The sequence below is a fragment of the Anticarsia gemmatalis genome, chromosome 1 (genome assembly GCF_050436995.1).
Source record: "Anticarsia gemmatalis isolate Benzon Research Colony breed Stoneville strain chromosome 1, ilAntGemm2 primary, whole genome shotgun sequence".
NCBI lineage: Eukaryota > Metazoa > Arthropoda > Insecta > Lepidoptera > Erebidae > Anticarsia > Anticarsia gemmatalis.
Genome location: NC_134745.1, coordinates 13,168,906 through 13,196,252, shown reverse-complemented (window position 1 = coordinate 13,196,252; position 27,347 = coordinate 13,168,906). Strand labels below are relative to the sequence as shown.

The 27,347-nt window shown below is 34.0% G+C and overlaps 1 protein-coding gene across 2 annotated transcripts; it reads right to left on the bottom strand.

Annotated features, from left to right (window-relative positions):
• Positions 1–318: 318 nt before the first annotated feature.
• LOC142977112 (17-beta-hydroxysteroid dehydrogenase 13-like) lies at positions 319–26,900 on the bottom strand. 2 transcript variants are annotated; one of them, XM_076120836.1, is made up of 8 exons: positions 26,772–26,900; positions 20,753–20,827; positions 7,859–8,018; positions 7,335–7,486; positions 4,998–5,175; positions 4,340–4,525; positions 3,680–3,862; positions 319–3,286 (listed from the first exon to the last, which is right to left on the bottom strand). In XM_076120836.1, exons 2-8 carry the CDS (start codon positions 20,818–20,820, stop codon positions 3,209–3,211), a joined length of 1,005 nt encoding a protein of 334 aa, XP_075976951.1. In that variant the 5' UTR covers positions 20,821–20,827; positions 26,772–26,900; the 3' UTR covers positions 319–3,208. The 2 variants fall into 2 exon arrangements, with proteins under 2 accessions (XP_075976951.1, XP_075976959.1); XM_076120844.1 differs by lacking the exons at positions 20,753–20,827; positions 26,772–26,900 and adding an exon at positions 16,363–16,573.
• Between the last annotated feature and the right edge of the window lie 447 nt (positions 26,901–27,347).

Below are 27,347 nucleotides of genomic sequence, written 5' to 3'. Positions count from 1 at the left end.
AATGCTCCAACAATTTGTTTTTTCAGCAAGCTCCAGTGGCCCATCATTGTTCGGTTCGGATAATTATATTTCAATATCTCTCGGTATAATGTTTAAAATCCCAATATTTTTACCTTTTTCACATAGTATTGTTATTTTTATCTTTAAAGAGCCAATATGCATTGCGCAAAACTCACCCGGTTTGCATAAGGCATACTACACATACCTTGTAATTGAACGGGAATTCAAATGAATAGGGGATTTACGATCAGTTATTACGTTACAAAGTATTATATTAGTTATTTTTTTACATTAAACCGTAAAAATAAAATAACAAGAATCATTTCACTTTTTTATTCTTTAGCCCTTCGTAGACAAATTTCTTTAACACAAAACAAACATCATCACAACCGTAGCCTATTGATTTAAAACGACACGACATAATATGCAAGGTGAAAAATAAATAATTAATAATTGTTAGAATCAACATTAAACACGACCCTCAGCATTATATGTAATTTAAAAAAAATAGAATGTTGTCTAGAATTTTTGGTTTATTTGAAGTTCATAAAAACAGTGTTGGGCAGTAAGTGTAAAAGAACTTTTGAAAAAGAAATCCATCCTTATTAGTTTTTAGTATTTGATATTTAAAGTAACTTTACTAGTTTCCCTTAAAGACTAATACTTATTTTCCACCTCGCATATTACATTATCTATTTACTTATTTTAAATTCAAAATCCTAATAAATACAAGTCATAAGAAATTTAAACCAAATTATAACTTAAATTTATAATTTACAAAAAAATACATTTATACTTCAAGACTTATAATAAAGATAAAAATATAAAGATAATATATAAAACTGCATTTTCAAATAGTATCACGTCAGTAATAATAGTATAATAATAACAGATTTAATAATAAATTGATCACGATTTTAAAATGGCACTTTAAAATTTTCAAAAGTAGACATAACCAAATATTTTTGAATATAATTGCAACATTTATTCTGTTACAAAACGATCATTATTATTTGTTACCCATTTAAATATATTATATTGGGTAACAAACAAAATGATAAAAAACAGATATAGAAATATTACATATGATATACTAAAAAGAAATGCTTAGTATACTTAGTAAAAATGATTCTATAAACATAATTGAAGCTGTGAGCGTAAAAAAGGCCTCAATATTCATATGCTGACAAGCTGTGTCTTATGAAAGGCAATATTTATCAAATAAAAAAAACCGGCCAAGTGCAAGTTGGACTCGCACACGAAAGGTTCCGTACAGCGGTACAAAAAAATACGAAAAATTACGTTTTAAACGTTTATTGTATGGAGATCCACCTTAATAATTTATTTTTTGCAGTTGTTAACAGATGACATAGCAATTTTTTTTTGTCATAATTATTTTTGGTAATCATTTAATAAACGGCTTTGGCAATTTTTGCCTGTATTTTTTAGGGTTAGGCTACTTTTACGCTCACAGCTTAAATAAATGTAGGCAAGAATTAAATAAAAATACATTAAAATTCATCTCCAAACATATACATGAGGCACTCATATCACATTTTATTGCTATTGTCTGACTTTTATTATTTAATACTAATCTAAGGGACAATTTCACAGCTTGTGAATAAGTATCGGCTAACCGTCAGATAAAAAGTCCAATCTACTTGACAGTTAACCGTTACTTCTCCAGAAGTTGTGAAACTGGTCGTAAATCTACATCCTACATTAACACTAAATTATTTTAATTTTAACCCTTTCTTGCGGCCATTACACATTATATGTGAAAATGAGAATAAATTCAGTTATCTATATGTACTTGTAATGTCATGTTATATTTATATCGTATGCGCCATTCTTTTTGTGTCTGAAAACAGAAACAAACGCAAAACATCGTTGCAAGAAGCACAGGCAAGGAGTGCAGGTGTCGGAGACGTGCCAACGATATCCATACGATGTGTCGCCTAGTCTACCCATCTTGTACGTTAAATCTTTCTGTGCAACGGCTTGTTACTACATTCAGACACGCAAAGTAAGTTGGCGCGCACTTTATACAATGAATTTCGTTGGTATATAAATACTAGTGACTGATTTATTATTTCCATAAGACTTAGGCAAGAAAGGGTTACAAAATACCAGTACACGTAATCTTTAATGCAATAAGTAGATCTGCATAATCGTATTTATATTACAGTGGTGTGACCGGATAAATTCAAGGTTTATACACAGTAAAGTCTTGGCACTTGGCCAGTGTAGTGGACTGAAGGCACCCTCCCTCATTACGGGAGGAGACCCTTGCCCAGCAGTGGGGCAGGTACGTTAATATTATAAATATAATTTTTGGGGCCTGCAGCTAAATTATATTAAATTGAGTAATTTTTAAAATTACTGACGATTATTATACGTCAGTCTTGATACATTATTTAGTATATTATTCTTATTAATGATTTCAAAGGCACGCACATTATTTTATCAAAGGTAGTTGAAAAATACGTTATATTACTTAACTATACTTTAGAACATTTAAATATAATATTTGCAATTATTATACTTTTCTTAAGTGGCAAAGAATGTGACGTGCAAGAACGTATGTGTGTTACGAACTTTATAGTTTAGTTTAAGTAACACTTTTCAGTTCAGCTGCAAATCTGACTTATTTTCCTTTTGTATTTTGCATTGATCCATCAGTTAATAGGAATGATGATAATAAAAATGAAATTTTAGTCCTTTAGTAAGACCTTAAAAATATTAGAGGCTTTTTTTTACCAAATATGTACAAAAAGTTGTGAAACGCATCAAACTTAAAGAGTGGTAATATAGTCATACATGCTCTACAAAAAAACAACAGTGCAACATGACTATTTGAATTACTCCATCATTTTTTAAAGTGACACCTGTGTAGTTTTTTTAATAATATTTTTTATACCTATTTTATGGAAAAATTATCATCATCCTAATGTTAATTAAACCGGTGTATTAGACCTTTTATTGAATAAACACTGACGGTTCACACATAAAACTGCGATACAACATCATAAAATTTACAAAATTGCTCTACGCTCATTCGCATTTCCTGCTAATTTGCACAAGACCTGTGCAATTTGTGATTGAAAGCCTTTACCGTAATTATAAACCTATTATATTTTGGTCCCTGTATTGCTGTACTAAGCCAAAGGCAACTATAGAATTACTGGGGACATACGAAGTATTAGAATTATGTGTGCGCTTCCAAACCGGAATCTAAGAAGTCCTTTAGGTACAGCGGCACTTCTCTTGGGAAGGCTCTGCAAATCTGAAAATAGAAAATTAGTAGTGATTATTTTTATCTTGTATATATGAACATTCTTATAATTCATTCTCGATGATAAAAGGAGGAAATGTGTTATCTTTTTAATATTTTTAGTAATTTCTGGATTGCTTAACGAGAGGGTGATTTTTTAAAATCCTTTTTATATATTTTTTATTTTAATCCAAATGATGGAGATTTCCAGTGGGACAGTATCAGACGCGACGGACGAGACATCAAACGTTGACAGTTAAACTTACCCTTCGAGATACGTTAATTTCTTACCTCCGGACAATTAGTGAAAAATTCTTATCAGTTAATTCCGGAGTACATTTTTGACCTAACACGGGATTTAAACCTTCTGCGGCAGTAAAGCTAAAAGTAAAAATCTATCGTTACCTGGTTAATATAATAAAGCGAGCTCGGAATGGTGATCTCGTAGTAGTTCCTCCTGACTGCGTCCACGATGCTGTCGGCGGCCTCCTGCGGCGTGAGGATCTTCATCAGCGAGGGGAACTTGATCTTGGGGTTCTTGCACAGACCAGTGTCCACGATGTACGGGCAAATCACTGTCAGTTTGATCTGGAAAGATAGATTAAAAATGTTATTTGTGTGATTATTATTATTTGTCGTACTTAAAGTTGGTACTCAACCTAGTGTAAAAGTTGTTCAAACCGCATTTTGACGTAATTTGATGACTGTTATCTTCAGTGACAAATATCAGGATGGACTTTTAATGTGCCCGATTCTACGGACGTTAAGAGAGTCAGAAATTGAGTCCGAACCGCTAGCCAATTGAAATGGAATCTTCGAATTGGGGCCTCTGCATCCGTTATGACAATTAAAGAGAACTTTTACATAACTACTACTTTTTTAACACGTTGTTTTCTTCACAGTAGGCTAGCATGTTTTTTCTTATTTACCTGAATCTTGGGCTGCAAACCATGAACCATTTGCGTAAGAAGCTAATGCTGCTACTATTCATCCCCCATGATAATCACCTCAAAGAAAAATTATCTTCACAATTTCTAACCGAAGAAAAGTTTAAAAGCCACTCACTCCACTGTAATCCTTCTTGTCCTCCCTCAGTTCCTCATGGAGAGCTTCCATCAGCCCTCGGACGGCAAACTTGGTGGCACAATAAGGTACCAAGTTACGGAGACCGACCACACCGGCCATAGACGACATGGCGACGATATGTCCGTGGTTCTTCTCCATCATCGAGGGTAGGAAAGCTTGGAGAAGCTGAAAGAAAAGATTATGTTTGAGACTTTTGTGTTGCGTGACTAATGCATACTGACATTACAAATGCGAATCTGTATCGGTCCGTCTTTGACGCTTGGCTTCTTAACTCAACTACCGATTTTGATAAAATTTCTAATTTAGATGACTATGGATAAACCAAACAATAATCCTTAAGTAATATTCGATCCCTGTCTTATTTCTTCGCTTATATACTTCGCTTAATCATCGAATTTAATTATTTCATATTAAATTCATCGACAATCCTGGCATTTCACCGAGTTTCGTCAATAACATATCTTTGAAAATGTTTCTATGGCTAGGCCTGTTAGAAAACCACTCTACAATACTTGTTGCATACCCCAGAAAAACATTCCAACAGGTGAAGTTGTAGGCGAGAACTAGTAAATTATAATAATAATCAATACATAAAGCACAGAAAATTGAGTTGTGTTTAAAAAAAAAAGCTACTAACCCACAAATGAGCAATAATGTTAACTTCGAAAGAGGCCCGGATCTCCTTCTCGGAGGTCTGCAGGAGCGGCTTGCAGGGCATGATACCGGCGTTGTTCACCAGCATCGTGACCTCTCCCACTTCACGCTTGATCCTCTCAGCCAGGGCGTTTATAGCTTCACGGTCGGTGACGTCACACCTGCAATTTTGAAGTTACAAGATAAAATAAAAAAAGGCACAGCTAAACATATAAAATGGCTGCTGCTTTCAAATACTATGTATATTTTTATTTTATTTTTCAAAGACAACCCCCGCACTAAGAATTGCTCTTGTGTCGCGGGGCTTTAACAAACTTATAAACAACGGACACAAAGTACAACCAGACACGAAACAAAAATTAGTGGATCACAAATATATCCGTGTGGGAATCGAACCCACAACCTCTCGACGCACAGGTAGTGGTGTGGCGACCACCTTAACCATTGCGCCACTGAGGTCGTCCGCGTAACTGATTATGATTATGCAATGATTCAGCGGTATAATCATAATCATTCACAACAAAACAAAACATAATAATTTTAAAATCATATAAAGTCAAGTATATAGTATACTAGCTGACCCGCGCAACTTCGCTTGCGTCACACAAGAGAGAATGGGTCAAAATTTTCCCCGTTTTTGTAACATTTTTCACTGCTCCTATTGGTAGTAGCGTGATGATATATAGCCTATAACCTTCTTCGATAAATGGACTATCTAACACGGCAAGAATTTTTCAAATCGGACCAGTAGTTCCTGAGATTAGCGCGTTCAAACAAACAAACTCTTCAGTTTTATTATATTAGTATAGATAGTTTAAGTCTATAAAGTCATTAAAAATCCATAAACAAATATTATAGTACTCATAATAATATATTATTATCCGTATACGTTTCCTTGTTTGCAAACGCAAATTATATTCTTATTCGCGTGCACCTACCAAATGCGTCGCATTTTCAAATTATTCGCCTAGGATTAAACATACCTACACAATATAATATACATAAATGTTTTTCTTTACTATATTCGTCACTTCGTATATTGTATGTAAATAATAAAAATATGAATACAATGCCATATTTTAAACGCATTACTATATTTGAAGTTTATAGTCTGACAACTTAGTACAGAGCTTTAGTATGACGATTTATCTAGATTAATTAATAATTCTATGCATTTTCTAGACCAGCAGACCTTGCAGACCACCGTCAGTTGTATAATCTTACCTTTGATGCTCCTGTGCACTTTCTAAGGACTCTTCATACAAAACATTCTACGCCCAGTAGTTTTGCCATGAACATCAGTCAGTAACGAAAGAATTTTATACATATTGATTTAACTAAAAATGTGTGTAAACATTTTTTTAGTACGCTTAACACACCGTTATATATTAAACAGTCAATATTATTAAGAAAAATTTCAAATTAGAATCCTCCAATTTAAAAACCAACTCAAAAGCAACATTCCTAGTGTTAAAAATGCATACCTTTTTATAGAAAAAAAACTGCTTAAAATCGCTAAACCAACAAAAACATTTAAATTATGTATACAATACTAGTTTGGAATAATATATGAGTCCACGGGGTCAATAATACTCTATTATCATTTATTTTTGGCACGTGTATTTTTGCTTTTCCAAACGCGACTGGCGTTAGAGAGCAGAAAATAGGTATACAATGTGTTTAATATTTTGTTTACCGCGCAAACCTTCACCAAGTAGCGAACGTCACACTCAAAAATCACTCGCAAAATTAGTTCTCGCGGAATACGCTAAGGGCGCTGATTACTTTTGAATACAAGATTTATCTATAGTTACTTGGTTATCGCATAAAATCTCTGTATAGTTTAATTTGTTTAGACACATTTTCATATTTGACAGCGCCCCGTAAAACCGTCCTGCTTTCACTTATTTTATCGAATCACAAAAGCGCCTTTGACGATCGCCCAGGGATGCACAGATGACAGTTTATTTTTCAGAGCAGAGTTGTAGAGAGTTTGATGAGTGCATAACATGTAATATTTCAGCCACGATAGAGCGCTGTCTTTTGAAAAAAGCTGTGGCACAGCGGTTCTAGTGGTCGCAACGCCACTACCACTGCGTCAAGTGGTCGTGGTTTCGATTCACCCACGGGACAAATATTTGTTCAATCCACAAATAGTTGTTTCTGGTTTGGTTGTACTTTGCATCTGTTGTTTATATCTTTGTAATTTGTAGCTGTTGTTTGAAAATTCCCCACAACACGAGTAATTTTTAGTGCGGGAGTTGTGTTAAAAAAAGATTGAAGACTAATTGTATAAAATCAGCTATTGGGTGAAACTTACTCGAATCGGTGGGCTTTTCCTTTGTGTTCTTTGATGATGTCAACAGTCTCTTGGTTGCCGGTGGGGTTAATGTCCACGCACACGATCACTCCACCCAGCTTGCCGAAGCGGAGCGCTGTCTCACGGCCCATGCCGTGGCCGGCTCCGGTTATCTACAAAAAATAATAAAAATATTTATATAAGTACTACTGTTTTAGTATTAGTCCAGGGTTTCCGAATGAGGAGTTAGATACGCCTTAAAGTTTACTACTAAGTGCGGGTTTTGAACCCTCCATTCCATCAAGAACTGTTTAACAAATTTATTCTCTTGCGATTTTTTATTTCACCGCAGATTATTACGATTTCAGCACTGAGCAGAGTAAGGCTGATGATAATGATTTTTTGTTGCATATGTTGGTTAATTTTACAGGCACTTTAAGGATTTACCATGGAATATATAAGATCTTCAAATTGCATTTAATCAGGTTTTTATATATTCTGGTTCTATCTATAAATATATTTAGCAATGTCTGTTATATACTTACAAGAATAATCTCGCCATTGACGCTCTTAGGTTCAGGTGGTACGAAGAACTGGTAGAGGCAGTGCAGCCAGGTGGCTGTCATCTTCACGTACAGCACCAGGATCTCCAGGGCCAGCGCTATTCCGTTGTACACCTTCATGGCTATGCCTTGCTCGTCAGTCCTGGGTAACAAACAAACAATACATAAGTATATTTACTTCTGATTGCCTTCGAAGCGCCTGATGAATTCTGAAGAGCAATATACACGTTTGCACGGTGCACCGAATTAGTTAAAAATGATTAAATAAATTTCTTCATCTTTTAATTAATTGGGTCCCAGACTAAGTAAAGGACCTTTAGTCCCCGACGCTGGAAGAATGCGGTTTGGGGAGTTTTTAAAATTAATAGTTTTCGTATTCATTCATATAAAGATTTTTTTTACGATACGACATTTAGACCAATGTTCTGTTTTACAAATTGACCTGGGCGGCTTCGCCTTGTAATTTGTGTAAAAAAAACAGTCTGTATTTCATCCCAGGACTTCAACTACTTTGATGCTAAATTACAATACAATCAGCTGAGAGATTATCCGTTAAAGCATAATATACAATCAAATCACATACCTACTTATCTATATAATTAGTATGTATAGACATGGTTACATAGAAGCATAATTACTATGTAAAATAATTCAGCTCTAGTGTTTTTCCGCGTCAGTTACAACATTGACATTGTGATAGAACATTCGTAATTATGTCACTACACAAGGTGAACGACAGTCTGCAAATATAATAAACCGTTTCGGGTTTTCTAGCATTAAATTCGAATAAAAATAGAAGAATAAGTATCCCGGCTCATCAAGGAGGCGAGAAACTTAACTATGTATGTTTGTATGTATGTCTGTTACGCTTTCACGTCTAAACTACAGAACCGATTTTAATTAAATTTGGTACAGAGAGAGCCGACCTTGGAAAAGAACAGGTATATCTCTTTTTTTTGCAAAAAAAGGAGAAAAGGTTAAAAGGATCATGGAATGTTTGTATGGAAATTCTGTAGTATGTCACTAAATCACGCCGATAAAATCTAGTATTTAATAATATTATATTAAATATATGAACAAGAGAGGTTTACACAATCGCCTAACAAGTCGCGTTGGAGCAACAATGTTGGCCAACGCACCGCGAAATAGGTGGTGTATTGCAAAATTGAAGCTCAATGGTATTTGCACATATTCTTATGTTTTAGTTCAAAAGCTATTATTTTATATTGATCTTGTGTCTCAATAAATTGAAAAGTTCAAAGTTGGATTTAAGATTCTAACCCGACTGCGCAACGCAAAGGAAGAATATGCAACTAACAATCTATGTGTGTATATTTGTAGCACTCAGAAGTCTCACAAGTCTCACTCACCAAAAGCGTGAGCCGATCTTGATGATTCTTACCTAAATATGTTTGCCCTGAGTCCAAAATGCTGGCAATGTACAGATTGAAGACGGCTTCCTTAAAAACTGTTTAAAGAATTTTCAGAAATGCAAGGTTTATTTTCATAAAAATGTTTTCCTTCGGTGGTAACCAGGTGATCATTATTTCTAATACACACTTAATTTTGTAAAGACATTGAGCTCTGGGGTTTGAACTCTCGTCTACTTACGATAAATGAATTAAACAATTCGACTCTGCAATGTCGTTACATAAAATATATCGTTTAATAAATCTTTGAACACAATTTAAAAGATTTCATTGCAAACAGCCCCTTAGCCTTGCTTTCATAAATATTTTCGTTCCTTTCTAAACCATACAAGTAAAAACCAGACATGGCTTTCGTTAAGTTAAATAAATTATGTATATTTTATAAACTTGTGACATAATCGTTCTATAAATAGATGTTGTTGAATAAATTTATATTGTAACTATATATGACTCGTACGCTCGCTAGAAGTTTAGTTTAAACATATAGCACCAAGCAAAATTTTGTGGAAATCGACTTAGATTTTAAGGCGTAAAAGCATGACAGATAGATAAATAGATTGTCGCATTTATAAGTACATATTAGTATAAGCTAGACTATTAACCCATATAGATAACTAGGTTCTACCCGCCACTTCGCTTGAACAAATCCCGGTTAGCAAATATTCTATGTAGGTACTAAGGCAGGTTAACAACTACCTGTACGCCAAATTTTATCAAAATTGGTGCAGTAGTTTTTGCGTGAAGGCATAACAAACAAACATACATCCTTACAAAATGTTGATTTATTAAGAGTTAATTATAATCGTGGCAAAAACGATCTGTTGGCTTTGACACGCATAGGCATGTTTTTAAAGTCAGTTGCGTAATATTTATTTTTGAACTGCCATTGACCTATTGCCCGCGAAACACTTCGATGACGTCATAAACTCATTATAATAATGCCTCTAGAAATATCTAGTATTTTTTTTCTCGTTTTAATAAAGTCAAAGCTCCTCTGTCTTATTAATTAGGCAGTTAATTACTGTATTTATCGTAGTCCCATTATTGTACAATGCATAATTTATTGTACCCCACTCCAGGTTCTTAATGAATAAACGAAGATTTCCACAAGTAAAATCTATTATATTTGTCAATTCAGATTTCTAATATTCTATCATTCATGCGTGATGGAATAACTAACGTCTATAGATCGAGACAAACTGTCGCGTTTATGGTTTTGTAAACTGAATTCGTTACAATAAAAAGCAAAATACGCTTCAGTAATTAAAATGATTCGTTCACAAACCTACCGCATCGTTCGTGACACACGCAAACATACAAACATACAAGTCTGCGCAAGCGCGCAAGCGGTTGTACGTTCCAGTGAGTTTCAAGTTCGTGGTCATGTGACGCAACGCCAACTGGAATGACCGGAATACTATGTAGCACTGTGTACGCCGAGTGTAGGTAAGCTAGAATCGAATTCAATAGAACAAAAATATGAAAAAATAAGGTTGTGAGTATGATTTTTTTACTTTTTTTGTATTATTTGGTTAATTAATTTGTTTTTTTACAGTCGTCGGCGGGCTTAAAAATTACGAATAAAATATAATCTCGATTTTGAATGCCATTAATAAACGAATTTAAGCAATTGAGACTTCTCTAGATGGTCATCTGTGAAAACTTCAACTGCCTTATCTATTTATTTATTTATTTATTTACAGGTAACTCAACAGGTACAGTATACATAAAAATTGCAAACAGACAATAAAAAGATCGAAACTTATATAAAATACCCAATTACAGAGTTACCAAAATTCAAAATTATCTATAGTTCATGTCTGCTTTTTATTATCTATATGCCTGACAAACATATAGACAACAAAGTCTCAGTAATAGTAATAGGGTCTTGTTTTTATCCTCTGGGTACTAAACCCTAAAAAGTGTCAGAAAAATCTGTTTTGCAGATAAAAGTTCCACTAGACCCACCCTTGACTTTCATCGCAAAAGTAGCAATAACAGATAGAAATATTCGCTTAGCACATCTCACAAGCGTGTCAAGAAGCACGCAATCTGTGTCGCAACGTTGCGCAACGTTGCCGCAACAGACCACTGTTGCAGCAACATTGAGATGTTATCACAACATGTGTGATATTTAATTATGTTGTTAATCATATTTGTAATCTAGATTGTAAATGTCTCTGTAGTGTGACGATCACGTGGTGTTGAGTTTGATTCCCTGGTCGGGCAAAGTGCTATTGGCTTAAAGTTGCTTGTCTCAATAGCGCGGAGGAGTTTCGTACTCGGTGTATGGCAATAGGCTCGCCCTTTTATGGGACTAACATTGTGAATGGAAAACTTACATGTATTTTAATACACCTCTTCCTACGTAATATTAGGGTATTTCAGGTATAACTTTACTTTACATAAAATCTCGAGTTCAATCCCGATTCGGGCAAATTGCTATTGGGTTAGAATAACATGACGTTTACACTACTGGGATTTTTTACTACTATGGACTATCGACAACCGGCTAGCGATCGACAAATTTTATATGAAAAACCCGATCAGTCCCTCTAGCGGATACCACAGAAACTAATTTTAAGTAAGTACATTTTAAATGTCAAACTTTCGACAAAGTACCGACTGTCGACTGTAGAGAATAGCTGAATATGTCACTGTTTTATACAGACATACATACAAACATAATATCACGCCTTTTTCCTTTAGGGATAAACTTCTATTTGTTTCATATTACCATTAATAATAGATCCTCAATGAACGTACGGACTTGATCAATTTATGTGAATTCATTAATGTTCGCACCTGTTTCATAATTATCGTCATATTGTACGGCCTTAAGCCGAAGGTTCTAAGATTTCTTATATTAATTACATCCTAGCGATATTAGTGTTCCTTTATAGTCTAGCAACTTTATGAAGAGTTTTGCATTCACGTTTTACAGCTAGCGGAGATATACAAACTCCAGTATTCAGAAAAGTAGCGATTTGAAGGCTTATGCAGCTGACGGTGACCTGTATGAAACAGCCACTTAATTTAGAAACTCAAAGAATTGTGAATAACTAGAGGTCGTCCGTGACTTCGTCTGCGTGGAAACCTTAATCCCGGGATAAAAAGTAGCCTATGTGTTATTCTGGATCTTCAGCTATCAACATGCCTAGTATTTGCCAGAAAGAGTAACAGACTGCATACATACAGTATGTATACATACTCATTAACTTTCGAATTTGTAATATAAGTATGATAATGTAAATATTTTTTTTCATCCCAAGGCTCTGTTGTTGGCCTATAGGAGATAATCATTGACTGTACATAGGATGTAGTACATCAACTTAGTCGAGTGTTAATTCATACTTATACTACTGTAAAGAGAGAGCGAGTTTGAGTATTCTTTAAAACAATCGTAATTTTATAAACCTAACCCGCACTTGGCCAGCATGGTGGACTCAAGACCTAACCCCTGCCTCGTCAGAGAGGAGACTCTTGCCCAGCAGTGTAGTCGTGGGTTAGAAAAAGTCGAAAGAAACTCTGTCACTTTTGTATACCTAAGCTACTGAACCGATTTGAATGAAAATTTGTACAGGGCTAGTTTAAAACCCGACTAAGAACAAAAATAAGTGTTTATCCCTAAACCCCACAGAAACGAGTAGACCTACTATCCGGGTACTGAGTAAAATGCCATATAAGTAAAAAAAATCACACAGACATGTCTAGCTAGTTAGAAATAAAGATCACTTGATGCAATAGTCCACGCGGACAGAGTCTCCGCCAAGAGCTAGTTGGAACGGTAGAGTAACGGTGAAAGAAATCAACGTGTGGGAGTTCTTTAAATAGTTTTAGAAGTGAATTTACTAAATAAGTATTTGGATTCAAAGCGGGAGAATCGTCTTTTTCGATAATGTTTTATCGCGATAACTATCTTTGCGGATGTTTATCCATGATCCTTGTTGACACTAGACAGTTATAAGTAATTTGTAAAGCGTATATTTGCCGGATAAAAAGCTACTTTGACGCATCGCGGGTCTCAGAGGAATTTAACACTAAATTGTGCATTTGAATAAAGCTATGATATACCTTCGACGCAATACAATTGCTTAGTTTATACCTAACCTCTAATCCAATTTAATCGTCTACAGTAAATGCATTTACATTTAAAGGCATTTTGCAAACGTCCCCTCAAGTATTTTACGCTCACGGCTCATAAAATCTTCTTAATGTGTATTTTTATTGTGTGACATTTTTCTGCCATTTTAAGTTCCCGCTCTTTAAACATCCGCATTTATAATTGCATTAAAAACAAAAACACTTTTTTATAACCAGTTTGTAGAGCGCAAAAACATTATTAAAATTAAAACCTGTAAAATTTGCATTAATTGGTAAACAAATATAATTACTTATTTGTAAAAACCGCAACAAGACAACTTGCATGAGAAAAAATGCATGACTATCAGAAGCATACATAGGTACCTACATAGTATAAAGCCAAGTCGCTTACCAGGTCTGTTCCTATGTCTGTATGCTTAGATCTTTAAAACTACACAACAGATTTAGATGCGGCTTTTTTATAGATTGGGAGATTCAAGAGGAAGGTTTATGTATAACAGTTGTAAAGATTTTTTTGTAAAATAGCTGTTTAAGCCGGGTGAAGCGATAGCGGACCACTAGTTGAGAATAATCTAAACATCATTATTGTACTGAACTGCACTTGCATGGTTCACGGCCTATTCCCGACCCTCATTCCGGAAGGAAAACGTTGGTAGTACATTAATGAACCAGTAGTGCAATTTTCTACAGCGGGTACCATCGACTAGTAAGCGTTTGAACATTTAAAATAGTTTGAAGAGATTATTTTTCTGTGAAATACACTAAGGGCGTTGAGTTTACATATTTTTATATACATAACAACAAGATTATTACACAATGCGAATTTATTGCCATATGCCTAGCACGTTAGCAAACTGCAGACTACTAGATTAGCAGACCTCGGGCACTATAACAGGCCGGAAAATCAAACACGAAACCTCGTCATCGGCAGTCGTTTACTCCACCAGATAGATCCTAGAGGCAGTCGAAGTATGCTAGAGACGCGAATCATACAAAAATTGGAAGTAGGAAGTAGATAGATAACGCATTCCAAAACTGCAGTATTTTTATAGTATTGCAAAATTATTCATAACTATAATCAACTTATACATGGTATATTCGTTCATACAAGGTAATACCTACAGTAATAAATTCTTAATTAACGAAATTAAAAAAAGAAATGGCAAACTTTATACTCGTGCTAATTAAGGTGTTTAAATTAAAATACCTTGTTGTGCAGAATAATAGTAACAGATTAATATGAACAGTAGTATAAGTAAAGTAATACAAAAACACTGCGAGACGAGGATGTTCACTGCTAATTAAAGGGTAACGTCCGCCTCCAATAAGTTAGCTAGCTGCAGTTGAAGATTTTTCGAAAGATTCCTCTTTCAGCACCCATTTTTTCGGCACCTATGGTTTTTTTTCTGGACTTATTTATTCCATGAAGCTTAGGTGCTAAAAATGGGTGAACCAATTTCTAAATATTATAAGATCTGTTCTAACCTTGGAACTTAAATCGAAATGATTTTTGAAAATCTGACCTGCAAAATATGGTATCTAAAATGGCACGGAGTGGTACGCAAAATACACAGATTTGATAAATCTTCAAAAATCATTGAAGCCTTACGACATTTATCCAGTAGTAATAACCTTGCATGGCTTCTCATGGGCCAATTTGACAAATAAGCACATAGACGACGCAATGCCCAGCCTTGGCTTACAATTAATTGTAAAGAAACCGCTTCATACACGCTAAGCCGCCGGTCACGATCATGTGAGGAAACAGTTGGGCGATTTAAAGTTGTCGACTAAAACTATCAAATTTTAATACCCTCGGTTTCGGAAAGATCAAACCATTGTTTAAGTTAAATATTTTGGGACAACTCCCACACGGTCATCTGATTCCAAAATAAGCAGAGCTTGTTCTAGGGTAACCAGATAACTGATACTGAAACATACTTATATACTTCTAAATACTTATTTATATAGATAAATTAACAACCAGGTTCAGAACAAATACTCGTGCTCATCTCACAAATATTTGTCCCGGGTGGGATTCGAACCGGCCACACGTGGCAATACGGTTATTGCGGCGAGGTGACCACTTTAACCACTGCGCCTAACGTGCTGTTAAGTGGCTCTAAATCATTGTTTAATTTACAAGACAGCTAAACCTCCAAAAAAACTTTCTCATCTTCCCCAGTGAAGAACATGGTAAGTAGTCTCTAGTTGCAACCTGGGCTATATTTTAATTCGTAAGTTAATAAAGTCCATGAACATTTAATTTAGATCGTCCCTTCAATGAGCATATCCACCTTGTGTAGATTGTCATAAAATGAATTATTTCTTATTCCCTTCTGAAGACAATGTTACTATAATATGTTGCCACGTGGCGGCAGAATTGACCATAAATTGTGGTTCGTATGCTCCTAGTCTAAAGATACTGCAATAAACAGAGAAATCCTATCTATGCTAGACCGGTCCCTTAAACAGGTTGCAAATGCGACCTTGTTGACTTGTTGTATAGAACTGGTTACACTAGACCCTAATGCCTACTGAATTGAGGTACTAAGAACCTACGTAGGTTATTTATAATGTAGTACCTGTCACTTGACCTGGTGTAGATTACCATTTTCTTGTATTCAAACATTTAGGAAAAAAATGTATTACGATGTTTTGAAGAAAATCTACAAATATCAATGAGTTTTCCATTTCGAAACCTTTTTTGAGTCTACTTTCACTCACTGATATTTTTCACTCACTTACCTTCCTCAACAGTTTAATTCTTTTTCGCAAAATTCATCACAACATTTTTACTAAATAAAAATGGAATCATTCTGAAATAATCCATTTAAATATGCACCAAAAATAATTTTGTGAATATGTCTACATATTAAATCGGACTTCCAAACCAGATCGAAGTGAAATCATTTTCAAAACGCCATCTTTTTAATTCTTCAAAAAACTTACTCAAAAAACAAAAGGTTCTGAATCCCACCGCTCTTCCCAACAAACGATACATCGAACCACATACTGCACAAATACGGTCCGTACACAAAAATCACTTAGAACCTAAGTGAATTGAAGGACTTAGTCATTAAACACAGATTTTTATATAAAAAACTTGCAATAGATGCAGTGCACTACGCGTCTTGGCTTTCACTGATGTATTGCTAACGATTTGATTGCGTAATAATGAGAGGAAGTTTCGAAAATGAGCATAATAGACGTTGTAATGCATCCTGCAGGCCATCCTGTGCGTTTAGTGAAGCATCAAGCATAGTGCGTGATGCACGGGTGCGAGCGTGCGCTGGTAACCAGTTATACGATGACCTTCGATGTTTAGAAATTGTTGTATTTAATATTTTCCAGTGTACTTTTTTGTTCTAGAACTAGGGATTGTTTTTTCTATCGTCAAATAATTTGAAAATGCTTTGGTTGTATTATGAAATAATTGTTTCGAAGGATAATCTGTCGAACCGCCAAAATGTATCATTGATAAAAACCATCTAAAAAGTGTTACTACGTGCACTAATTATAAAATACAATAATCGTTTAAACAAAAGATTTTTTCATCGTTCTTTCTTGTATGAAAATATCTATTTTATTATTGTCATTGAAACTATCATTGGTAAAAATTTGAAGATAATATACAATAGTAGTTTTAATATTTTCATTAATAAATATGCTTTTAAAATAAAATTGTGTACACATATAAAATCACACGCTCGCTATTCCATCAGTGAAAAGGAAATCTCTCGACATTTATTCATTTCTCAATAATTGAGACACGCATTACATAATTATAAACCCATAAAGTTTATAGACGGCAAATATTTACGACAATACTGCAATCAAACGAATTCTAACATTTCTTGCTATTAGTCCTTGAGTTAAAATTTCCGTTGTAAATTGCAATATTTTGTTGACACGTTTCTTAACTATTCCTATAATTATTGGTGCCAACCGTATTCTTCTGATAAAAAATATCCAAATAAATCCTGCTCCTATATAAACCTTATATTCCTGTAAGACTTTTTTGAAAAAGGCTCAGCTATTTTGGTATAAATGCATGACACACATGCACTTAGATAGTAATATAAAGTTTTCCGAACCTCCCGCTGGCCATACAAAAAGTTAGATTCTGAAAATTAATTTAGAGGTCATCCTATTTAGCCACAAGTGAAGAAGGTCCTTCGTTTAGTACAAATAAGATACCTGGGTCAAATATGGCCACCATTATTCCTAACCTCACGCATGTTTCACTTTAACCGACACTAGGCGACTAGCAGGCCCTGAAGACAGGTACACCGTTCGGATGCATGCGATTCTGGCGACAATTTATGGTCGCGTTACAATATTTCTACAATATTTCATATTTTTGGCTGTCCATATTTGACCAAGGTACTAAGGTACCTATTGCTTTCTGACGCCCCGATCATCTAAAATAGATGGAACTAAGGCCGATGATGATGATGATGTTTTAGGAGCTGTCTAGCCGGTAACGTATATGCCTACTTAGTATTCATATTATAGTGCCAAGTCCGGTGGAGCAAAGGTTTATTTGGTTTTTCTATTACGATACTTAGCATTTGGTAAATGACCGCAGTCTCGCACATCATTGTTTACAATTAACAAAAATGTTAGAAAAAAATGTATATTACAAACAACATGAACATATATAGAATAAGTACAAGGAATAAAAAGTCTTTTTTCGTGACCTCTTAAGTAAGACCCTTTAGTACTTATTATTCTGTGCCCTTACTTTGAACACCACCAATCCGCCCTTAATACTAAGACAGATATTGCACATTTCATTAATTGCTTTTCTACTAATTAGGTAGGTACTGTACAAAATTGGTCTACATATTGAACTCCTGAAATATATTTTTACGTCTTATTATACACAATGACAAAACAAAGGCATAAAATAATAGTATACGATTACTAATCCGTCAAAACGTACAAACATACAAATGATTAATTTATCATTAAATAGCAATGACAATGACTCACGACCTGTATTTAAGTACAAAGGTACGCATTGAAATGAGGGGCCAAAATTATGTTTGACAATAGTTTGCATTGTTTGTTCCGTAACAAAAAGTAACAATAGTTCACAACCTTCAATGGATATTAGCATAATGGAAAATGCATTTTACATTTTAACAAACCTTCTATGTGTTTTATCTATGTATCCTGCAAGTATAAATGGGAAAATCTATTTGAATGGATGTATGGTCTATGGACACAACTACAGTATGGATTTCGGCACAAAATAATAAACTGCTGTGAAAATTAGCTTACTGTAAGCAAGCAAGGGCGGTCTCCGTGTCGCAGTGGTTAAAGTGGTCGCCACGCTACTCGTGGGTTCGATTCCCAAACAAGACAATTATTTTTGCTGTTCAAAAATAGTTGTTTCGGGTCTAGTTGTACTTTGTGTCCGTTGTTTATATGTTTGCAAAAGTCCCCGCGATACAAGAACAATTCTTAGTCCGGGAATAAGTTGACCAATCTTAATAAAATAGACTTTAAGAGATGAAAATTTTATCACCCAAAAAATTTAATTTACCCCCGGTTTCTGAGTACATTTTGCGGTATTTTATCTATTCAATTGCGTTTTTTTATGTGAGTTTAACGTTATTGAATAGATAAACGACCGCTAAATATACCTCAGAAACAGAAAGGGTAAGTCTGTTTCATATTTTACCACACCAAAAATTACCGTAATTAGGTCTCTTTCACTTCGAGAGTAGTCCAGACAAGCCCAGTAACCTTGAAAACACCCCATAAACCCAGTCAATGTCACTCGCACCACGTATAAAGGTCAATGGTCGACGCGTGCTCGAGATGTGTGCTCGTTGAGTAACCGCGCATGCGTCGACAAACAAATTGCACTTACTTAGCCACGCAGCCGAAGGTTTCCTTCCTTTCGGCTTTACAGGACGAAATGTTTTGTAATCGGATTATACGTGATGATTTTATAATGAGCTGACCCGTGTGTGATTTGATTCTCGGAATGAGCCTAACCTATTTTTTAATAACATATTTTCGTGTTTTTGAATATTAGTGCAGCGGTTTAGTCGTATAAGCGTAATACACAGACATACAAACATAACAGAATGCCAAAGTTTGTAAATATGTATGGATTTTTAATAGGTAGGTACTAATTAATTCAAAAACTACATAATTAATTACAATGAAATTTGGTAAGCAGGTAACTAAAGACCCAGAATAATACAAATACTATTTTGTTATCCCGGTGTCCCCGAGGGATCGGGATTTACACGGGAAGGGTTTACAAGCAGACGAAGGCGTGGGCGGCCGCTAGTAATTTAAAGAAAACTATAAATTATAACTTTACTACTGTGCCTGGATCTCTTCTCCGAATCAAAGAGGCATTACATTTAGAGCTCTAGTCTATCACGCAGATCAAGTGCTGGTGCAAAACCAGTAATTAATCAAGAGATCTTAATTTGTAACGTGCACATAACTCTAGATAGATAAGTCATTGCGCTGTTGCCAGGCGCTCAAATCCTCAAAAACTTGCGAGTGGGGTAGTACAATCCAATATTGCATAATGTTATTTCGTTCGAATATAATAAATAATATAGATGTGTTTGACGCAGTATATTAATTGTTATTTGCAAATCTTGTAAATAAAATAAATATTTGATAAAGCTAAGTACCTCCACTTATATCATAAACACCTATTAATGATGATCAATAGATGTTATGTAAAGAACATAAGATATTAGAACTTAGTTTAATAGGATTTGCGTAACATGCATAAGAATACCTACTTTTAAATATCTGTATATTACAATGATCTTAAACATGTAACTAGGTAATAGGTATATGAATTTAATACGGTTCGCTGCGTGAGAACAAAAATAAAATAAACCCATATTCTGTTCAAAGATTTTCCAAGTAATTAGTGTAATAATCTACTACTAGGATGTTCAGTTTTGTAACATTCTAACATTTAGGTACACATTGATTTGTATTGTGTTATTTTTTCTAAATTGTTTATCCTACTAATATTATAAATGCGAAAGTTGAGAATGTATGTATGGATGTTTGTCACTCTTTCACACAAATACTACTGAATAGATTACGATGAAATTAAGTATATAGGTAGCTGAAGACCCAGAATAACACATAGGCTACTATTTATCCCGGAGTTGCCGAGGGATCGGGATGTACATCGGAAGGGTTTCCACGCGGACGAAGTCGCGGGCGGTCTCAATATTTTGTAATTAAGTAACATAATTTCTACTCGCGCAAAAAGTTTAGTCAGGCTTGAGGGTCTTGCGCATTAAAATTAAAAGTTAAATTTTATTAATAAATGTTTACGTACCATGGTGCATTCTCCATTATTGTTTGTGTTCCACCGTTTTTATTAGTTTCCACTGTGGCAGTCGCCATTTTCTATCTGAAAACAAAAACATACAGCATTATAATCGAGACAAGCCTAGAAGCCTATATAACTTGAATGCAATAAATAACAAATGACATGATTAAAAGTTATTTTTTAATTATGTAATAATTTTCCGGCTGAGATTTTCAAAGATCTTTGTCAGTCGTTAACAGTAGTCAGAAGTTTAAAAATTTGACAATTAGTCTTACAGAAGGGTATCATGACTATAACCCCGTGTTATAACCCCGGGTAACTGGGTTGTGTAGGTCCGATAGGCAGTCGCTCTATGTAAAATACTGGTATCCAGTTGCATCCGGTGAGACTGTGAGCGACTCCTATACCCATACTAATCTTATAAATGCGAAAGTAACTTTGTCTGTCTGTTACTCAATCACGCCTAAACTACTGAACGAGTTTGACGCATTCCCATGGGAAAATTCAGTTGGCAGACGAAGTCGGGGGTAAAAGCTAGTAGTATATATAGTATACCTACGCGAAGTGACCTCTAAACAACAAAAGCCGTAATAGAAATAAACAAAGTTACACCCTTGGCTGTATACCTATACCTACCTACAGATGGCGTGATTATAAGTCTTGATACCGATCGTACACGTGCAAAATAATTGACACATGTTGTCAGAATATAATATTATATTTATGTGGGCAACAGACCAGCAAATTAATTGTTAATTACATTAATTACTACCTAAATGTAATTTGAGAAAAATTTAATTTATTTTTGTCATATCATAAACATTATAATTTTAGTCATACATACTATGTATTAGGTACATGTCATAAAATAATTAATGATATAGGTAACGAATACATACATGAATTGAAACAAAGTTATTGTTTTAATAACACATAACTACAAAAAGGTTACATACATATTTATATTTCAAACTCATAAATAATTATTTGGTGACGATTTCTAACACGCGTCTCTATAAAATAGTGAAAATTGTATTATAACCTATTTATGTTTTTCAAAAAAAAAATGATTAATAACCATTGGGTTTACCTCGCATTCATGTTCGAACTGTTCGGATATTAAAAACAACGGAATAAACATAAAAGTGATAACCTATAATACTTAGGTAAAGATAATATTTATTATAATATTATATGAAAAAGTTGAATGATGAAGGCATGTGAAGTTGAGGAAGACGACGTCAAGGATAGGGCGAAGTGGAGGAAAGGTGTAAGGAAGGCTGACCCCACAACCATATGGGACGAATAGCCAGGAAGAGAGAGAGATTATATGAAAAAGTTAAAAAAATTAGAAAATAAAGAAAACATTGATTCGTTCAGAAATTAAACCACCAAACAAAACAACAAAAAAAAACAAAATGTGACCATAACGGCGTGTATTATACTGTTTTTTTATTCCTCTTGTCCAAAAGTTAAATTAAAAATGACACCATAGATTTCTTATAGCCACAGAAATAAACTAGGTACCTAATATCTACATAGCACACATACTGTTCATAGCTAAAAATACTTCAAATATGTCAAATGCTATTTGGGCCTGTCAAAAAATGTCTAAATGTTGACTGAATAAATTAACAAGTAAATAATAATTTTATAAGAACTATCTTACGCATGTTTCTAATTTACTCGCTTAGACTAATATTGGCTTTACGACTTACGGCGCTCGTAAAAAAATTGAATGTAACTTTATGATCCGTACCTAAATCGGTAAACTATGGTAAATTGTTTAATTTTCATTTTTTTTCTGAAAGACAACTCCCGCACTAGAATTGCTCTTGTGTCGCGGGGACTTTTACAAACATACAAACAACGGATACAAAGTACAACCAGACCCGAAACAACTATTCACTAGGCGAAGCGACCTTAACCACGGCACAAAGGCAGATTACATAGAGACAATATGATATGTTAATATTTTTCTCTCATTTGATACAAAAACCATTTACAAAAATGTTACGTCGTATTTAAAAAAAAACTTTAGCTACATACATACTATAATCGTAGTTTACCTTATATAGTACCTTTAGTATGAGGAAAGCTAATGCTTTTGTCGACTCAAGTGTAAATAGGTATTTAAACTATATTTTAAAAAATACTGCATACTAATCTCGGAAATTGTTTAAAATCCGCGCATTTTAAATCTTAATGAATGATTATTAAGTTCGACCTCGAAGACCTGAATACATAATTATCAATTTTGTTGCACGCTTCAACATTATATGACTGAAAAACAAACACATTCATAACGATAGGGATTTACAATTAGAACTAAAAAAATCATACGAAAAAGAAAAAAATCCTACAAAAAAAGAAAAAATCTGATTACTTTACTCTTGACATTTCAATTCGATTCCAATCGTATCGGATCAAGCTTATAACAAAACATACTCGGTAATTCCAAAATAACACACTATTTAACATTGCTTAAAAATGTATCTAATGACATTGTTTCATTGGTACTCCATTTTCAACAAGCGTTTGATACGTGCAAATAGTTTGAAATTAATAAATATTATTTTGATATAAGCTCTACTCTGACAATATTGACTGTGACTTCATGTCAGTAGTACGTTATCAGAATAAAAAAAGCATTTTGTTCAGGTACATTACTTGAATTTAATGGCATTCCGAACTCTAAATTACACAAAATAGTTTTTTAATGGCGTGAAATATAATAGACATCACAAAATAATAGAACCGTCACGGTTATTAGCCACCTTTACACACACACTCTATCGCGCATAAAATAACAATCGCGCGTGAAAGAGCGCGCATGTAAGGGGAAAGGAAAGACCAGGCGCCGCGCTCATCTGTCAAGCCCGCGAAGAAAATCGCGAGCGAAGACCGCGCTGCTTTCTCGCGCGTAATCCTGCACGCTCCTAAGAACGTGCGATAGAGTGTGTGTGTAAAAATGGCTATTGTATTAATTAAGCATAGACTTGACTTCCAACCCTAAAATGTGTTGTCGAAAAATCTACGATTTTCAATTTATTTCCTAATGCATTGTGTTATACAATTAAATGCACATATAATTACATTGTTAGTGGGTCTATTCTTTTGGTACTATTATTTATAAATATTTCGAAGGTAAATTTGTGTATTTTCAAAAATCGGGAACGACCAGCATGTCGATACGGATCATCAAATCGCTTCAGCTATTTCGGCGTGAAAACACAGATACATACATTTATATTTATACTCTACCAATTAATTTTATTTTTCAGTAGCTGACTCGCGCAACTTTATTTGCGTCCCATAAGAGAGAACGGTTCAAAATTTTGTTTTTGTAAAAAAAAAATACTGATACTCTGCTCTTATTAGTCGTAGCGTGATGATATAAAGCCTATAGCCTTTCTCGATAAATGGGCTATCTAACACTGAAAGAATTTTTCAAATCGAACCAGTAGTTCCTGAGATTAGCGCGTTCAAACAAAAAAACAAACAAACTCTTTCTTTATAATATTAAGTATAGATTAGTATAGATCAGTATAGATAAAAAATACGCACGTGAAACAAGCGCATAGGTACTTGGTTTGCCATAGATCACCATAAATTGTAGACTTTATTTTACTACTTACTCGTAAACACTTCATAAAACGAGTTATATAGAGAAACAATACATTAAAATGTACCTATACCGTGACCACTATACTCTATAGCCATTAATTTGCTATTTATAGCTACAACTTAACCATAGGTATCGATTAACTGTCACCTGTCTATTCACACTGATATCGATCGGTTTATTAATACGGTACGGTATTTATTCCGTATTGATTTTGAAATCAGAAAGAAAATATACATTTTTAAGGCGTTGATTTAAAAAAATGGTCTATAACATTTGCCGCAATAAAAACTACAAAAATATAGCCGCGAGATTTTTTTATTTTAAAATGTCTGGTTTCCCTTAATTCTTACATGTTACAATAACATTTTAGTTCATAATTGAACCAAGTTGACAGCACTTTGTAAAATTGATACACATATTTTTTTTATCTCTCTTCACTTCCTTTTGAATGAACTTTAATCACGTTCGTACGTTGCACTTTAAGTGGGACGAAATTTATATCCCTTCATGTTTTAAAAAATAATGTAAACAAATAGTTATCTGCACGTTTGGCGCAGTGGTTAAAGTGGTCAAAAGAGGCGCTCACCGGTTGATTCACGATCCCGAAGCCAAATTAAAGAACACCACTTAGTACGATCCTTACAAACTTCCCTTGCCTTATTGCCATCCATACATCTCGGATACATTTAGCTGGCCGTGAACGTTCGGCTTCATAGTCATTAAAAAGCATTAAAAATATCATTAACTTCAATTGATGGTAGATCATCCATTATAATACGTTAGGCTATGATTACCGTGGCAATTTGTGGTCAGGTGCAATTCAATAAGCTACACACATTTTTTCCCGCAGTTATATGAGTAAAGAGGTTTCACTATGTTTCCTTGACCGCTAATCTCTAGGTTGTACGATGTTTTCCTTTGCTATATAGGTAAAGAAAAACAAATGTGGTTTAATAGGACCATTGTTTAAGAAAATATTGTTGAAATTGACAACTGAAAATTGCGTGGATGTAGCCCCGACACAAACGGTTTTGAATTCGATCGAAATAGATAAACTACCGCTTAATGCTCAAAAACCAAGAGTTAATGAAACAATTAAATTAGTTCCACTTTAAACCAGCGTTCAATCACGCGTGAGTTTGGAATTTTAGGGGTTGATTTGACACTATCTCGACTCTGATTCAATCGACTTCGTATTCGTTTCTGTAAATGGTGAATCGGCAGTTTTCATCCAAAAGCTGAAAAATTCCCCTAAATTCTACTACTAACACAGACATTTAAATCGAACTTAATTTAATTATCACATATCTACGTAATAATCAAATATTGTCATAGCCACTTATTAATATTATTACTATGCTAGAAAAAGTATGTGCTAAAGCCTAAACCATCACTAAAATACCTACTACAAATTCTACTTTTATAAATGGGAAAGTTTGTGAGTATGGATGTATGTTTGTTACTCTTTCGGAATAAAACGACTGGAGGGATTTTAATGATTTGATGACGGATTTTTTGTAAGTATCGATGTACGTTTGTATGTGTTCGACGAAAAAACTACAGAAGTGATATTAATAGAATTTGATACACTGATAGCTTATAACTTGGATTAACACATAGGATATTTTGCCACGAGAATTTTCTTCATGCGGACGAAGTCTGGAGCAGCTGAAGCTGCTATATTTTTATAAATGCGAGAGTTTGTGAGAACGAATGTTTAGTCAAAAACTACTGAATGAATTTGTTAGTAGTTAACATCTAATGCATATATTTTGTGCTATTTCCAATAAATTGTTACGATCGCATTGTTTCTGCATTAACATAATGTCTTAATTTAATTCATTAGTTCAGACAGTTCAGGGTTTTTATTAGCAAATACCGCCATTTTGGTATATTTTGATTCCGTAATGACATTATTTAGTACATAGGTACCTAGGTAAATTTAAACGTGTGTAACAATACGACTAAAGATGTATTTGATTAATGAAATATAGTAATAAATGTATAATATAATTTATCAATTAATTTGTTAAAAGACCTATCTACCTAGTCCCAATTAATTAAACTCTAATTTGTTTAATTACTCAATAGTTCTTCTAATTACTAATATTTTATTTAAATTACTATGTTTAGGTACCTACATCGCCGTTAATTAATTTGACAGTTTTTTCAAGTAAAAAATTGCCAGAGCTTTACAAACCGGAATGTTGAATTTAATTCCGGTTAGTTACCTATTTACTTACTACTACTGCAGCTCAATCTACTATTAAATTAATAATAATAACAAATAATGAAGTCAATTAAGAATACCCTCGCATTATTAAAAAAAAAACTATTTCCTAGAAATATCTAGGTATGTAGCCTGTTCAAATTTATAAATAAAAAAACATTACTCACATAAAAAACAAAGAACAATAAAAAAACAAACTCCGATCACAGACAACTGTCAGATTATGGCGGGAAATACGCGTAATGGCGGCAGCGTCCGCTCTCTTTCGGATGTCGCGAGTGACTAACAACGTTCCGATCGACGCCAGCACAAGTTCATATCATCTCAGTTTATATGATTATGTTAAATGTTGTTTTTTCTCGATGTATTTTGATATAATTTAGCAATGACATTTTATGCAAAATTACTTTTTTATACAAGAACCGAATGACATTGGCAATATGTTGTTTACAAAGTTAGTAGCTGGTTTACTTAATAAATATCAGTTACCTTATCAAATAAAAATATAAAATCATACAAAAATCATGCCTTCCTCCCGTACGGGTAAGTAGAGACCTCTAGTCTCTCTTCATTTATATCTATACATCTTGTCATACAGTTTTTTTTAAGACAACTCCCGCGCTATTAATTTTTTTGTGTTCGCCCTACAACGCTTTTACAAACATACAAACAACAGACACAAAGTACAACCAGACCTAAAACAGTTATTAACTTATTATGGATAGCACATACATATGTATAAT